The sequence below is a fragment of the Canis aureus genome, chromosome 15 (assembly GCF_053574225.1).
Source record: "Canis aureus isolate CA01 chromosome 15, VMU_Caureus_v.1.0, whole genome shotgun sequence".
Classification (NCBI taxonomy): Eukaryota; Metazoa; Chordata; class Mammalia; order Carnivora; family Canidae; genus Canis; species Canis aureus.
This window is the reverse complement of record NC_135625.1, coordinates 9,445,499-9,462,702: the sequence shown is the minus strand read 5'-3', so window position 1 is coordinate 9,462,702 and position 17,204 is coordinate 9,445,499. Positions and strand designations below refer to the sequence as shown.

General features: G+C 52.5%; 1 protein-coding gene across 1 annotated transcript; it reads left to right on the top strand.

Moving 5' to 3' along the window:
• Positions 1 to 6,960: 6,960 nt before the first annotated feature.
• On the top strand, positions 6,961 to 11,861 carry LOC144284118 (uncharacterized). Its single transcript, XM_077848468.1, has 5 exons — positions 6,961 to 7,033; positions 9,093 to 9,426; positions 9,982 to 10,038; positions 10,938 to 11,131; positions 11,371 to 11,861. Exons 1-5 carry the CDS (start codon positions 6,961 to 6,963, stop codon positions 11,691 to 11,693), a joined length of 981 nt encoding a protein of 326 aa, XP_077704594.1. The 3' UTR covers positions 11,694 to 11,861.
• The last annotated feature ends 5,343 nt before the right edge of the window (positions 11,862 to 17,204 follow it).

Sequence of the window (17,204 nt, the reverse complement as noted above, 5' to 3'; positions counted from 1 at the left end):
TCGTGCAGGCAAGAAGCGGAGCAGAGGAAGGCCCTGCTCCACAGGTTCCCCAGGAGACCCCAGGAGGGGCAGAAGCGCACCTGGAAGGAAGACACGGAATCTTGTGACTATGTGAGGGTGAGTGTGCGCTGCTTCCCGGACTGTGCCCTTGGGGACTCCCTGGGCTCCATGGGCCTCCTGGTGGAAGCGGGGCTCCACTTCCTCTCTGACCAGTGGCAGTTGAGTAGGGTGGATTTGCACCCAGTTTTCCCTTGGTGCCCATGATGTAGCCTCCCACCTTCTATGTGTGTAAACACTGGCTGTTTGACGTGTGAAGGTCATTGGCGGGCACTCCTGGAGCACATACCAACCTCAGAGAAGAACAGGCCGCTGTCCTTTGTGACACATCATCCCACACTGCCCATCCCCACTCAGGAGCTCCCACCATGACTCTCCAGCAGCAGGACTCCTATCTCCTCATGAGCAGAGAGGATGGAAGCGCTGGTCCAATGGAGGAAGCATCGCTGTGAGGCAGGACTTTGCGTGTCCCCCCCATGTCTCAAGGGCATCAACAGCATCCTGTCAGGCCTTGTTTGGACGAGCCCTGCAGCCAGATTCCCTACTCCTAGGTCAACAGATCCCAACTCTTTCTTTCCCTGTTCCGGGGGAGGGGGTGGTTACTAGGGTCCTGGCCATTTGTTGGTTTCTTTCTTTCTTTCCTGAATGTTCATTTTGCCTTGGTGCCGGGGCCAAACTCATGGAGTCCTGTGTGTTCTCTTTTACCACAGTGTCCACACATGCCGATGCCCGTCTACACCACCAGGAGGCCTTCTATCCCTGAGCCTGCCCTGCTGATGGAACCACGTACTCAGCCCCCTGACATAAGACTCCCGTCCCATTCCACCTCTCATCTCAGAAGCCCTAAAGTTAGCCTCAGCCCACCTGGTGGACCTCGGGGTGCCCAGCAAGTGCCGATCACTGACACCCCTCTGCCGGCTCGCCAACCCTGTGTCAGGGCTGACAGCCTGGTTGTGTAGCAGAGAGCCAAGAGGCCCTGCAGAGTCTCCCTTGAGGGTCCCCAGGCTGGCTCCAAGGGCCATGGGCTGGGACACACCCAGGCACCACCCAAGTATCCTGAGGAGAACACCCATCCCGCTGTCAGCAACGCATTGCAGACAATTCCCAAATGCCCCTCCAGACGCCAGGCAAGAAATGTGCCCAGATGCCCCTAGACAGGTCCCAGAACTCCCGAAAAAAACCGGGATGGAGGCCCTCCCAGCACACCTGCAGGATCATTGAGGAAGCCCCTCTAGGGATATTGGGGAGTCTGTGTCCTCCAGGAAGCAGACGTGCCCATGGATGCACAGCCCGGCCCCCGCAGACCAGGAAGACACCTGCCCTCCATCCAAGCAAGGGCCCCCAGCCCACACCTGCCACACCTCACCTGGGAACGCTGCAGCCGTGCACCGAGCCCCCACGGCCGCCCTCTGCGCGGACCCCCACTCAGCCCCTGAGAATGGTCTTCACCAGATTGAACAGAAGCTGCTGGAGCTCCCGGTTCCTCGCAGCTCCCTCATTCCTTCCTCCCGAGAAGCCAGGCCCTGCTCAGGGCCCTCCTGCCCCCCACCTGTCGGATGGAGCCTGTGTCTGTGGCCCCTGGAGTGTCCTCCACGGTGACCTACAGGTGTCCTCATCCTCAGAAGACAGTGAGAGCAAATGAGCCAGCTCCTGGCCTCGGACATTATCCTCCACCCCAAGCACCCTGAGGGGGTGACTGCGGACCTGAAGACGTGGCCCCTCCTGGACTGATATGGGGAATCAGCACTTGCTCAGCTCCTTTGCATGGGAATCCTGGGTCCACAGCCTGCTGCCTCTCATGCTCCTTGATAGGTTCAGGGGATACGTAGACATTGAGGGTCTCCTGCACACCCAGTGTTCTGCGTGAAGTACTAGCCAGGCAATGTGGATCCCTGAGCATCCAGTATGGGTGCCATGTGCTCCACATGGGGCCGCGGTCGCACATGGTCTGTAATGGGATGAGTTGACAGTTTCATTCTTTATATATCCTGAAACCCACTTCAATGTTGGGTAATGATGCTTCCTTTCAGAGGCCTGAGCATGGAGATTTATCTCTCTCCAGATGATTTCCTAAGAAGGCAAAGTTTGACTAGTGGGCATGTAATGGTCCAAATAGCACAGGACCCAGGACTGGGTAGTTCCCTCTGACTGTCTGTCTTTCTCTCTCTGTCCCTCATTCTCAGGCATATCTCTGAAGTGAGCCAATGGAAACAATACAACACCATGTGATACCAAACCAAATGAAACTCAGCAAAACCAAACCAACCCAAACGAAACCAAACCAAAGCACATCCATAGTTGTGTCGTGAGGATTTGTTTTTTAGGAAAAACAACTGACTGCTCTTTCCTCACTCCAGAGCTCCTGTTCAAGGGTGTTCCCTCTCTCTGTGCATATGGAGGGTAGAGGAGCTCCTCGATGTGCACACTAGGCTTTTAAAAGTCAGAGGGCAGTAGAGAAGCCACGGTGTGGGATCCTTCTCCCACCCTCAAGCCCTAAGTAACTCCCATTCATGCAATCATTATGTGACCCGGGTCAGATTCTGGTCCCTGGAGCCTCAGGCCCCTGTCTCATTCCATGAAAGCTGCCCTATTGCTGCCTCATGGCTTCAGAGGAAAATGCAGCTTCCTGGGCACTCAAGGGATGCATGCCACAACAGAAATATTCCCTACTTTCTGGAAGCCTATGAGGATCCCAGGGGTCCAAGGGTAGGAAGGCCTATCCTCACAGGGGATGTCGGGATTGGAGCTAGTGAAGTAGCCTAAGGATCCTTGGACCTGCAGGTGTATAGGGCACAGGGGTGAGGATGCAGGCAGGCTTGAGCAAAGGGCCTTCAGGCTGGGCTCTCCAGCAGAACTGGCACTTCATGTGCTTGAAGGGGATTTGGTCCATGTGCCCAGGGAGACCAGGGAGAAAGGCTAGCGGAAGAAGGTCTGAGCAGGCCTGTGCTCTCCCCTCTAGTCACCTCACGTGTCTTTTCTTCCCTGCCATCAAAACACCAAACCAAAGCAAACCAGACCAAATCTATCTTCCCAATGGAAAATCCACTCTCATCCAGATATGGAGGAAGACAGAGTTATCTGGACAAGCTGGCATAGGTTATGGATATACCATGAGCCTGAGACACTAAATCTCAAATTGTCAAGAAGCAAAACTTATATATGGAGAACAATAAAATTCATTCCAGTGACAAGAACCAAACATAAAGAATGTATCTATAAAATATGAGTGTAAAAAATTGAAGTTACCAAATGTCTTAAAATCAAAGAGTTGAGAAAACACGAAACCAGTGGAAAAGGGGAAAAAGACAAAAAAGCATCACGGAATTTTAAACTGCAGATATAGGAATCATTAGATGAACAGTCACATTCTCTATACTGTGTTGTCCCCACCTGGAATCTGGAATACGCAGCCCTTTGATGTCCATACACATGGTGTTCATGGCATCTTGTGAGCTGATCTCCTGGGGGAGGGGCCTGCTGCACTGATGCTCAGGGTCTGTTCCTGGTCCGGTTTACACGTCCCCTTGTCTCGGGGCTGGGCTCACTGTGAGCTCTTTCTGGTTTTCCTGCGTGGCTTTGTTCCCTGAAAGCCCCCTGTGCCTCTTTAGGAGACCAACACGAAATGGCTGGAATCTGATCTCCAGCCTGAGAGCAGAAAGATCAGGGTCCCGCTCTTCAGTAAGCACTCAGGGCCAAGCAGGAGTCACTGGGGTGTGCCAGATGCTGCAGACGCCTGTGGTGGGCGCCCAGACCAGTCTGCCAGAAGAGAGAGGGTTGCCCTGTTACTGTTCCTTCCAGGGTCTCTGCACTGAGAGCTGTCCCCCGGTGGTGCACCTACACTCTCTGCCTATCCCAGGGGAAGGGGTAGGGTCCCCACTTCCCTGTCCTTTGCAGGATTCCCATGTGGAGAGTGGTCAGCCGATTAGGCAAAGTGGTTCCAGTTTTAGGGCCAACTGAGCTGTGAGGCACCTTGCACTCTTGTTGGCCATGACCAGTGTCCACACCCCAAGGCTTGGGAACTCCACCCCCGTGGGCACCCCCATTCTTTCTGGGACTCTGAGAATTCTGAGACACTGTGTCCAGAGTAGTGTCTGCCCATTTCACCACCTGAGCTCATTTCAGGCAAGGTTGTGTCTCACCGGATCAGATTGCTAAGGCAGATTGAAATGTGGGCTCTGTGGCCCATCCCTTTCCCGATTCTGGGGTGCGTAAACTGCCCGCCCTGCCATTCACCTTCTGATATATCACTTTGGATTCACGTCTCGCATCTCCCACCTTGCAGAGGGTGGTCGCTTTTCTACTGAAGAGTTCCAGCAATTCTTTTATTAAACGTCAGGTGGGATTCCTACCTTTTCACAACGATCGGATAGCATCTACCTACCGTCAAGGATCCAGCTGAGCGGAGGTCCCCAGTTTTCGACAATCTTGCCCCTTCACTATCTTATTTCTTTGCAATTGTAATTTTGCCAGTGTTTTACACAGTTGAGCTCACTGAATTTTTAAATATATTTATTCTTGCGATAACAATAATCAATTATCTCAGGTTCCTCGGGGAGTTGGTACATACACAAAGCCTAATATATTCAGTAAGTAATTATGAAAATACAAGTATTGTGATGAATCAATTTTGAGTTTATGATGTGCAGAGGAACAGGGTTAGAGGATGACAATACCTTATTTCAAATCCAACAGTAGATACGGATGCATTTATCGGAAGCCGGAACGCCCACCGTCCTCCTAATTTCTGTTAAATGCACCGAATCCTATTTGGGAATTTTCAAATCGGATATAGAATACGCTTCTTGCTCAACTGTTGTTTAACTGATGTAGCAGGATCTGATGACTCTACCTTTGCTTATTTAATAGAGGATGCTCAGGCATAGCTGGTGGTTTTCCTATCCTGAGGAATCCACACACATGTAGAGAAAGTATCCTCTTCTCTTTTATAACGTAAAATAAATATGTGTCACTTGCTTCAAAAAGTTAAAATACATTGACACCAGACCTAATGAGGTATGAATACATGTGGAAAACCATTTGACTTTCTAATACAGCATTTATAATCATTCCTTTATGTATGGATGTGTGTATTCTTTGAGTATCTGTGTGTGTTGGGTGTTTGTTTCAGGAAAGAGGGTCTACCTGGAGGAAGAGCAGACCTTGCCCATCCCACACCCCTGTCCTCCAAAGCCCCAACTACCCTGAAAATTCTAGTTATGAGTGACCTGTCACTCTTCCTGAAATTTTCTCTCTCCGACAACAATCATGTCTAAGTCGAGTTGTGACTCTGAGCCTGGGCTGTGGATCTCCTCCTAAATAGTTCCCTCTGTGCCCTGAAATCCTGTGTCAGTCATTCTGGCCGGAGCCGCTTTGGAAAACCAACCATCCTCTAAAGCCCTGGATCCAGGAATTCTAGATGAATGAAGACTGACAAGTATTTTTGGAATTAAAGGGTTTAAATTCACAAAGTGGAGTTAGATTTTGAATGACTACATCCAATGAAGTGTCTTTTATTGTTGATTTGATCTGAACTGACAGGAATCTTAAGTGAAATGGCAATAGGGCAGGACACATGAATGATGAAGGAAAAAGCCACAGAAAAATCCACATATGCAAGTCAATGTGTATATATTTCTGTATCCAAACCTCTGCTGGATTAACATCTGCATTCAGACACACACACACACACACACACGCTCACACACCCACACTATGAAAACCCACAGAATCATCCATTCAGCTCCCTGCACGCTGTGGCCAGCACCTCCCGGATGACCTTCTCCCACCTGTGCTATCCACACCTGAGCAAGTCCACCCACCTATTCCCATTGCATAGGGGAGGTCACAGGAAGGAGCCTTGCACCGTGAGCTCAGACCAGCAGAGGGCGACGCTGGCCAGCCCAAGTTGTTCCTAGGCTTCCAGGAGGACCCCACTTTGTGCAGCTGCTCAGGCTGGCAGGTGTGCAGCTCCACACTTTGGGCTGCAGCGTGTGCATTTGCTAGAGCTGCAGAGGCACGATGAGTATTGACAGAAGGTCTGGGGACGTGGTTCCCACCTTGCAACTCTAATGTTGCCACAGCTGGACACTGCCTGCTGAGGAAAGGAGAAAAATCTTTCCTGTGCTGTGCTTCCAATGCTCCGCAGTCCTTGGTCATCCCCTGTGCAGCCCCTGCACCTGGGGAAACCATGGCTTTCATTGGAAGCCTGGAGGCCCTACTGGGAGGTCAATATTGGTTTGGAAAAGAGTAGATCAGGTTGTGACCCTGTAAGTGCCAGGAAGTTTCTGATAATATTGCCCTGCGAGTAATGGGTCCTCCTGCTTCACCCCTGGCCAGGACCTTCCAAGCAGGGAAGGAGGGCTGAGGAATAGCTCTCAAGAGCAATGTTACTCCCTATCTATTTCTCCATCGACTGTGTGTCCATCTATCGCTGACGAGCCTCCCTGTCATCCATCTCTCCTCCATCATCTCTCCATCATACACCTAGAAATTTCTCATTCCTCACAATGCACATATTCACTTTCACATAATAGGAGATGAGATGACTTTCCTGCCGCTCTGCACCTGATTTCACAGAAACTACTAAGGCAGGACTGTCTTGGCCCAGTACATGGTAGTTTTTAAATGTAACTGTCTCGTGTTTTCAAATGACTTAGCCTGTGAATAAATCCATTGAAAATGACATTGGCACAGGCATGTTGACTCCTCTCTTTCCTAGAAAGTCCTGCCTGCAAGGCTGCTGCTTCCTGGTGAATAGCTCCATGTCCAAGAGAAGAGAAAAAGGAAACACAGGAGCCCCCGTTTGGACAAACACCACAATGTCCTCCATTAACCTGGTCATGAACATGTCTGCACGTGGCCTGGCCCAGAGCCTGATCCTTTGTCCTCCTGAGCGCTTGCCCCATGGCCCATAGCCTTCCCCATCGCTGTGACACAGTCAGCACACGAGCTGCACTGGAGCTTCAGTTCTGTGAAAGCAAGCGTTCCAGAAGACATAGGACAACCACCCCCTTCTGGACTCTTCTAAATAGCACATGAGATAGTGAACATGCGTGTCAGCATAGATATCATTAAATTTGGAATAATTTGTGTGGAGTCAGTCTTCTTGGATGTGTAACTCATGAATAGAAAGTTGAGGAATAGATCGGTTTTCTGAAATAGCTGCAGTTTTGAACACCTGACCCAGGGTCACAGGGCACAGAGGGTCCCATTCGGGAGCAAATCCACAACCCGAGACTCAGAATCACAACAGGAGACCAGACGACACCTTCTGCAGGGTTTGCCTTGGATTCAGGAGCCTAGGATCCTGGGAAGCTGTTGCCCATCCCTGCCCAAGGGGACTGTCACCTTCTGGGCCTCCAGAATGAGGGTACCGGTGCCCACCTGTGTGCACAGAGGACCTCGTGGACCTGGACGCATGTACACACCAAGGAAGAACGTGTGGGTGGAGGTATGTCCTGCAGGTGACACCCGCCTCCAAGGTCATAGATATGAGGCCACAGTGGCCTGGGGACATCTGGGGGAAGCACCCGCTAGGATACTCCCTGTCCCACAGTCAAGACGCAGACCATCCCCATGGGCACAACGGCTTGTTGGTGTCAAACCGGGGAAGACTGGACAGTCATGTCTGAACCCAGGCGTGTGTCCAGGCTGGGGTCCTGGGTGCACACAGTCCTTCCCTGGGGCCTGTGGACAGGGCTGCGGTCGTGTCCCTGTGTGCACAGGCCATCGCCTGCAGGGAGGGGGGAAGCATTGGCAGCACGAGCACTGCCCCTGCAGCTTCCTCCAGGAGTGGGTCAGGGAGGGGGTCCCAGGGAGTGAGGTCACTTCCGTGTCACAGAGCCCAACAGAACTTGGAACCCCCGTAACCAGGCACCCGCATCCAGTGCAGCCCCAGCTCAGGCTCACTTGGCTGGAGACATCTGCTACTGGAGGATGTTCTCTTGCTGCCGGCCCACCTCTCGGGGCTCTGGCTCCCAGGAACCCCGGGGGAGCCGCTTGTTCCAATCCTGTAGGCATTGGCTCCAGGATAGATACCAAGGAGTCAGGGCGGTGATCCGGAGGCGCCGTCAGGTAACACAGCGCAGGCCAGGCCAGGCCCCCTGTGCCACCATCCTGGGAGCCTCATCCCCTCCTCCTCAGGTTCAGGGTACCAGGAATGTGTGGGCAGGTCCCATGCAGGCTGGGGGACGCTGCAGGGCGGCACATTCCCCGGGGATCCCTTCAGGGTCACCCTGATGTCACAGTGGGCAGGGGGGAAACAGGGTTCCTGAGGTCCTCTACCCCCCCCCCGGAGTCACCCCGAGGCCCTGCAGCCACATCCCTTTCCTCTCTCCAGGGGCGGTGGGTGCCGCCTGCTCTGTGGTGTGTCTGGGTGGAGGCAGCTGGGGGTGCGGCCCAGGCGAGGGGGCCAGACCAGGCGCTGAGGCCTCCTGCCTGACTGCCGGGCACTGTCTCCACAGAGCTCCACCCGGGACATGGGGCGCGAGCGGGAGGAAGGGGTCGTCTGCCCCACCGCCTCCAGGAGCAGGGAGGTGCCCTGCGCAGCTAACAGAGGCCAGCGCGGGCTCAGGGTGAGTGCAGGGGCTGGGACCCCCGACACCCGGGCCCTGATGTGGCAGGAAGGGCACCGGGTCCCAGAAGCCAGCCTGCTACCCCCTGGGCCCCCCGACACTCCTGCTCCCACATGAGTCTGGATCCCCTCCTCCCCACACCTGCCCCCATGGCCCTGCCCCTGCCAGGGCCAGATGCAGAGTCCCTGCGCACAGATGTGTGGGAACATCAGAATAGAGCCCTCAGGGGAGGCCTGGTCGCCCGGTGGTTAGCGCCTGCCTTCCGCCAGGCCTGATCTCCGAGGCCCGGGATCGAGCCCCGCCTGGGCTCCCTGCACGGGCTGCTTCTCCCTCCGTCTGTGTGGCTGCCTCTCTCGGTCTCTCTCTCTGTGTCTCTTGAGGTCCTCGTATTGATCCAAATATTTTGAACATTTATCCTCTGAGATTGTTTCTCTATTGCATAGTTGGTCCTGTTTGTGTAAGAGACAGGCAGGGAGCTTGAGCGGGAGAGGGAGCCCCAGCTCCTCAAGCCCACGGGGCCCCAGCGCAGGGCCTGCCGGGGCGGGATCCCAGGTCTCCTGGCGGCTCCCTGCAGGCTGCACGTCCCCTCTGTCCCACCTCAGGGTGCTGGGGCCGCGGCCGGGAAGGGGCATCAGATTGTCCCGAAGAAGCTCAGCCGGACGGAGCTGCTGGGGCACGAAGACCGACAACTGCTGCTCGCCTTGCAGCGCAGGGACGTCATCTCCATTTGCAGCTTCTTAGACGAGTATCGTGGATTCGCCACCACGGAGGAGGTGCTGGACCTGCTGTTCACCGAGTGAGCACCTGCCCCTCCGCAGCCCAGGGCTGTGCCACCTGCTGCTGGGGAGGCTGGGGATGATGTGAGCTTCCCGGCCTCGGGCTGCTCCCCCGCCTGGAGAAGGGTCCCCCAGGGCCTAGCGGGGTCCTGGAGGGCAGCCCCGGGTCAGCCAGAGGGTCTGTGCCAGTGCTCAGCAGCTGTCTTCCTCCCCCATCATGAGGCCTGGGCCTCCTCCACCCCGTCACCAGGGTCCTGAGCGGCCTGTTTCCCATTTGAAAGGGAGGTTTGAGAGTCTATCGGGGGTCTGTGTCCTCGGGCAACCAGACCGGGGGACCTCGGGGCACCCCGGGCCCACTCGGTTATGGGCCATGGGCCTCGCCGAGCCCTTTCATGCTCAAGCCTTCAGGAGGCCCCAGCAGGTGCGGGCACTTCTCCGTGAGCTGCCCGTGGCCCCACGCACAGAGCTGACGGCCCCCGGGGCTCCGGCCTAGTCAGGGGTCAGAGGGTGACAGCCCCCATTATGAGAGGTCACGTCCACAGGACGATTCATGGGATGCCCCCGCCCTCCTCTAGATATGGGTACATCGTAGCTGCATGTGGTGACGACGACACGGTCCAGCGTTGGAAACTGTGAGTGACTCCGGCTCCTGCAGGAGGGCCTTCCCTCTCCAGGAGGGCAGCGAAGGGGCTGTGGGGCGGGGGGGCGGCTGCACCCTCACCTCACACATCTGCAATTCCTGTGACAGAGTAAAGGTCTAAGGCCCCTTCTGGAAAAGAGGGCAGGAGAGCCAGGATGGGGTGCGGTCTTGGTGGGAGACACTGGGACCCCTAAGGAGAACTTCTCCATGCCCCCCAACCCTCTCTCTGCCCCACACCTGGGGCCCAGAGCAGAGGGGGTGGGGAGCATCGCACTCCCCAATCTGGTGGCACCTGGACCTGGGGGCACAGCAGGTGCTCAGGAGGGCTGGTGAGGCCTCCAGACCAGGCGGCCCCCACCCTGTGGGAGATGAGAGATTAGAGTCAGTGGAAGGACACCCCCGGGGGCCCCTCTGGAGGGAGGCAGGCCAGAGCCACAGGAGGGAAGGTGGCGGTCCTGGGCGGCTCCTGGCAAGGCCTGGCAGGACACAGAGCCCGAGCCCTCCTGCCTTGGAGCTTCCCAGAGCGACAGTGTGTGCAGTGAGGGCAATGACAGGCCAGACGCCCCCAGTCCCCGGACGCCTGCCGGTGGACTCAAGGGGCAGGTGGGCAGGGACCAGGCTGAGGAGGGAGTCCCGCTTCCCCAGGAGAGACGGTGATGGTCACCCCGCTGGGCGTGGGCTCCCCAGAACAGAGGCTGCATATCAGCCCCTCCTCAGGGAGCAGGCCTGTGGCAGGCAGGTCCGCCAGGTGGCAGGGGCACAAGGAGCAGGACTGGCCTCTGACACCCCGCATGGGAGGCCGGGTCCCCGGGTCCTGCACGGCTTCCCCGGGACACCTGCATGTGACAGAGCCCTGTCTTCTGACACCTGTGCCCGCCTGTCCCTCCACAGGGCCATCTCCTGCATGCTGGAAATATGGCTGGATTATTATGGGGACGACTTTTGTCAGCTCCCCGAATTTCCCTCCCTTATGAAAATTCTGCAATTCGTAAGACAGCACATGCCAGGTTCAGACGTGGAACTCCGTGCCCGGCGTAACCTCCAGCAATTCAGACGCCTCCATACAGTGGAGCCAGAGGCTGGGGGTGAGGAGGCCTGGGGGTGACTGAGCTGGGGACAGGGTGGGCCCCGCCGATCCAGCCTCCATGCAGCTGGGCTGGGAGCAGGGGGTGGGCTCACACTTCACCCCACGGGCTGCAGCCTGGGGACACCTCCCAGGGCTCATGCCCTCACGCACGTGGAGCAGTGGGAAGAGTGGTCTTGACTTGGGAGGCATGTGGAACGTCCGTCCTAATGGGGATACTTTGCCTTCCTGGAGCTACAGCTTCAGCCCAAGGAAAACACCCTGAAGCAGCTCAGGAGCAAGTCCCAGCTCTGACCGTGGGGACTGCTGCCCCGTCGGGGCCTGCGGGGATCCAGGCCGTCCCGGCTGCTGGGGCTGAGGGCTCGGCCCGCGCTGAAGCGCCCGCTGGGGAGGTGAAGCCCCTGCAGATAGTGGTCACTGCTCTAGTTCACTGCTCAGCCCTGGAGGAGCCCCCTGCACCTGCGGCCACCCCAGAGGAGGAGCAGGCCCCGGCACCTGCAATCGGGGTCCCCAGAGTGCCAGAGCCGCCACCTGCATCTGGAACAACTGGCTTCGACCCCTGAGCTCGCCCCAGCTCCCAACGCAGGGCTCGTGGTGGCTGCAGCCCAACGGAGGCTTGCCCTCCCCTGGCATTTCACTGTTTCTATATTTTCCATTTTTCTTTAACCTTTAACCTGTATAATGGCTTATGAGTTTTATTGTAATAAAGGATAAGTTAACTTCACACAAAATTGACTCTGATGGTTTTAAATGCTACATTGTACTTAGGTCAATCACAGTGTGGCAGGCTCGGAGCCCAGGGCACCGGGGGACACAGCCCAGGATCCGGTGCTCCCCTGGGAAAGGCAGAGGACGGGAGGACACAGGACATCAGGTCACTCCTGCCGCCGGGCCGCGGCAAAATTTTGAGGGTACTCAGGCCCCTGCTAATTTGTTTTCCAGTATTTTTGGATTGCAAGAGCAGTTGCAGGGCACCCAAATGACATTAGAAATTTTATGCGGGCTCTAGTGAGGCAAGGAGGGTTGTGTGACTCTCCCAGGTCTACAGGGAATGGTGCTGATCTCTGGACGGAACGTGTACATTTTTCTAGGATCTGCCAACCTGGGGACATTATCCACTTGGCTTCCCTGCCCTCATGGAGGGTATATGCCTCAGGAGAGGAATGTGGAACATGCTGAGAAGGTTTCCGCATGAAAGGAAACCAAGCAGTGGAGTGGGAGAACTGTAGCCTCGTTGTGTAAAAGTCTTCTGGGGAACAATCAGAAATGGTCTCCAAATATCAGACCCTCCTCTTGAATAGAAAATGTAGTCAGTGTTTTATAACAACCACCCATGAACAATCCATAATAAGAGACATAATAGTAAAAGTAATAATCAAGAGCAATGTAATGATTGGAGGACGATCACAGTGACTTTAACGCTATTAAAGCAATTAATACTGCCAAGTCTCCTACAACAAACCTAAGAAGTTGGGAGATTCCGGTACATATTTCTCAAATTCCTTGTCAAATCACAAGATATCAGGACCTTCTTCCTGGGGTATCTCAGGCTCTGAGCCCCATGTTCTGATCAAGAAAATTATTTCATAAGGCCAAAACAGGTAGCCTGTGGCATAGAAAGTCAAACCAACTAGGTCCAGGTAATGGGGGATCTTGGGAACTTGTGTGCACATCCCAGTGGGGGAGCTTTAAAGAATGGAGGTGAAAGGGGGGCTGTCTGGGGCTGGCCAGCCACATGATACCCATCAGATTTCAAGTATTTGGCCAGCCCAGGGTGCATGCAGAGAAGGCAGGAGCCAGACTCACAGCCAGGGTCCATGAACCATGCTATGACTCCCACTAAACCCCAGCATTTTCTTAGCCTTAGCATCCCATTGCCCTTCTTCCACCTCTTCCATCCAACCACTGGAGGTCCAGGTAACCATATTTGCATATAGAGGCTCTGGGCTGTTGGAGTGTGAGCCTCTGTCAACCAGACCAGCAGGGGTGACAAAGGCAAGCATCTGAGTTTCATATTGCCTTTGGGTGAACCCAGGAAGTGCTGAAGTTGCTGGAGTAGGTGGGCAGTCACCACCCGGTGCCTTCAAAAGGCAAGTTCCCCTTTTTTGGAACAACGAGAGGACTTTAAACATATCCAGGGACTCAGGCTGGCTGAGATTGTCCAATGGTGGTTCCCTGACGCTGAGCTGAAGTACAAAATTCTAAGGATATTTGGGCAGGTGTCAGCTGAAACCTCTCCAGGAAGACAAGAGCTGCTCCTTGGTTCCCAAGTAGACTCGAAAACATTTGACGACTCTGGCCATCCAAGAACAAAATCCCTATGTCTTCCCGCTCATCACAGGAGGTATCTGGACCTACAGGAGCTCTCATAAAGTTTTATTAGAGATTCAGTTAGGTCATGGGAAGCCTGGTTGGATTTCAAGTTTTGACACTATCAGTTCTCAGGGTCTGAGCTGAAGCAGATAATTCTGAGGATGCTTCAGTTCAGGATAACTTTCTCCATCATCTTCACAGAGGCGAGTGATCCCTGGGCCCCCAAGTGTTCTTTAAAAACTTTGTGGAGGTTCTGGTGGACCAAGGATGCCCGGAAATGGCCGCAGCTTGCTATGTGGAGAGGGTTTCTAGGAGGCGTTCAGAGGGAAAACCAGGCATAGCTCAGTTAACTCCCTGAAATGAGGATGGAGTAGAGATGGAGCAGATAAAAGGAGAAGGGAGAGCTACTTGGGGAGGGAACCTGAGCTCCATGAATAGGGACCACCAACGCCAACTGTCAGAGTAGACAAGCACATCTCCCCACCCCTCACCCCTGCCCCCAGCCTTATCCCCTGGGTGTTCAGGCACAGCCGTGGTCAGTGCTTGCTTTGGAAGTGGTGCTGTTTAGAGAGCGCTACAGAGTTCCTGTCCTGCTCGACGTGACATTCTCCCCAGGGCTCATTCTTTTCTCTTTTTTAATATATCTGATTTTGTTTCCCCCTTTTCTGTGTTTCAATCCTAAGCTCTCTGCCTTTTGTTCGACGCTCTTAAAAAGTTCAGTCTGATCAGGTATGTCCATCAATCTCATCATCTTGTAGAACTCTGTCTCAGAGATTTCTGAGGTGTCACAACCAATATTGTTGCCAGCTGTGCATGTTGCTCCCTGTCGCATGGAGATGTCTCTTGGCTCTCATCCTGGGATTCCCACCAGAGTGTTCTCTTGAGTTTTCCACTAGTTTCCTATTGTCACTGTAATGAATTACCATACACTTAGTAACTAAAAACAACAGAAAATATTTCTTTCTTTCTTTTTTTTTTTTTTACAGGTTTGGAGGCCTAAAACCTACAATGAGTCATTTTAATAGTCGTATGGTGGTATCTCACTGGAGAAACCCCTATGGATTCTCTATGTTTCTTACATACTTCATTGTCTCATTTGATGAAAATACTTTGCTGCAGTTTTCACAATTGGCCTTGGTTCTTTAAAAGCAAATAACTTTGCTTAGTAAAATTATATATGGAGAAAATATAGAAGTGAAGTATACATAATTGTTTCATTGAAGATCTAGTAGGTTCCTTGAGACTAGAGAGTGTGCCCCATTTGTCCATAAGTCTGCAATGTGTGTTAATAAAAAACTCCAGGACCACCGTCATCATTACTCTTCCCCCATTTTGAGTTACTACCATTGGTAATTAAGCACTGTTGTCACCTCTGTGTCTACTTCATACATTTCAGCAAACCCTAGGTTTCTGTTCATCAAAACAAATGAATAAATATCCTACCTCAAGTGTAATAATATCGCCTATTCCTCCTTGAATATACTTGGCCAGGACTTTTAGATACTGGCTGTTCTCTTTTATACTTCCAGTTCTTTCCTTGGTCAAAAGCAGGGAGTCTGATGCAGGCTATGGTAAGGCATGGTTGGACAGGATGGTTAAGACCTCTAGTTCCTGTTTCTACCCTAAATGTAGAAGGGCACATTCGGTTTGGGAGTCAGCTGGAATCTCAGGAGGAATCCATTTGAGAAGACCAGAGTTGAAAGGTAACAGGGGGAGCCAAGGGTGGAATAAAGCCATAAAAAATGACTTAAGCCCCAAAGATCAGTTGTATGGAGCTAATTTTCTTAGACTCAGTTTTCCTATAAGTATGTCCTTATCATTTCCCATTGCCTGGGCCCCTGAGCTGTATCATGGCTCTGTCATGCTATTATCTGAAAGTCACTAACTCTTGGAGAATATAAGCAGAGGAGGTTTGGAGACAAAAAACACTGTTAGGAAAATGCCCCATTTTCTGTTACCCATCTCCTGTTCTGTTTCACTGATGAAGTACAGATGGTTCTAAACACCTGGAAAGCCCCTGACTGCAGTTCATCCAAGTCCATCTTACCAGACCTAGGATGTGATGCACACAATCAGGAGGGAGCATTCAGGTACCAGGGAACTATGGTCTCTCAAACACTGACTATCCCATAGGACGTAGTGGGATGTAGGTAGTGTAGGTCGTGGAGTCTTTGGCCTATGTGTAGGATTCTCTCAAGTGCTCAGTTTCTCAAACTGAATAAGTCTTTTATAAACTTGTTTTGTTACCTGAGGAGACTTGGTTCAAAAAAGAATAGATTTGCACGAAGATAGTAATGGTTCTCATGGGTGGTGGTGTCCATACAGACAGGTGGAAAATGACTTCATTTCAGTCCGCACTCACCAGGACTAGTAGAATGTCCCTGCATCATGAGGACATTTTAATACCTCCCTACAGGTATCTGAGGACAGGGGTGTCCTATGGTAGCAGAACGGCCTTCAAGGGAGGACAGAGAGTCCTTGTTATTTTGGATGCTCATGGAAGTGGGCAGTTTTGAATGGAAGTAATTGTCAAATGGGAACATAAGCTACGGACACTTTGGCAATAAAATGGAACAGCAATCTTTCAGGTCAGTTAAAGTGATTTTGACTAGATTGACAAGAAGTTGGTTTGAACGAGGACAGGGTATTTTGTCTGAGAACTTGTTTCAGACTCTGCTAACTAAAGTGAAACTCAGTCATTCTGTTCTGAGCTCCCACAGGCTTCCCATCAGGCTGTGGAAACTGCCATGTTCTATGTTACTTTGCTGGACATGTATTTTCCAATGAAAGTCTGAGGTTCTAGGGCACCTGGGTGGCTCAAACGGTTAAGCATCTGCGTTTGGCTCAGGTCATGATCCTGGAGTCCAGGGATCCAGCCCCGTTTTGCTCAGCAGGGAGTCTGCTTCTCCCTCTGCCCCTGCCTTCCCACTTGTGTATACCAGCTCTCTCTCAATTGAAAAACAAACAAACAAACAAACAAACAAATAAGTAAATCTATCTATAAAGTCTGAACTTCTCTTTCCCGAGCAAGGAGGTGAGCCATTTGTTATGTTCCTCTCAATATCTCCTTTTCAAAAAGTGCAGGACAGTGAAATACCACTGGGCTGAAAGACAGAACTTCTAGATTTGAGTTCTGAAGCTCCACTCTGGCTTCTAACTGGAAGTGTGGGACACAGAACCAGGGCACTTTCAAATCTCAGATGCTCCTCTGGTCGGTGATCTATAGTTGCCAAACATCACTATGCAGGAGATTTGATCGGACATGTGGTTTTAAAAATTCAGATTCTTAACTTAAGAATTCCGAATATGAAAGTGTGAGAGTCAGGAACAGACCTCTGATTTTCAAAAATATTCTAGGTGACTAGAATCAACTTTCTAAAAAAGATTTTTTTTTATTTATTCATGATAGACACCGAGAGAGATGCAGAGACACAGGCAGAGGGGGAAGCAGGCTTCCTCTGGGGAGCCCGATGTGGAACTCGATCCCAGGACCCCGGGATCATGATCTGAGTCAAAGGCAGATGCTCAACCATTGAGCCACCCAAGCATCCCTAGATGACTAGAATCCATTTGGCTCTAGAAACACTGATTTATATTATCTCCAAGGCCACTTCTAGCTCTAACATTTTAATATTCTAAGAATTCTTGTAAATCTGAGTGTGACACTTATCCTTAGTTTTTATGATTGAACAAGAAACCCGGTCTGTGGGTGTGTATGCGTGTGTGCATATATGCATAATATGTAGCATGAAATGTAGAAC

What these genes read in the sequence shown, in the direction of transcription:
- LOC144284118 (XM_077848468.1), top strand. Translation starts at nt 6,961, where the DNA reads ATGGCCCATAGCCTTCCCCATCGCTGTGACACAGTCAGCACACGAGCT. An exon ending in CTGGACCTGCTGTTCACCGA is followed by an intron (nt 9,427 to 9,981) that starts GTGAGCACCTGC and finishes GCCCTCCTCTAG; the next exon opens with ATATGGGTACATCGTAGCTG. An exon ending in ACGGTCCAGCGTTGGAAACT is followed by an intron (nt 10,039 to 10,937) that starts GTGAGTGACTCC and finishes GTCCCTCCACAG; the next exon opens with GGCCATCTCCTGCATGCTGG.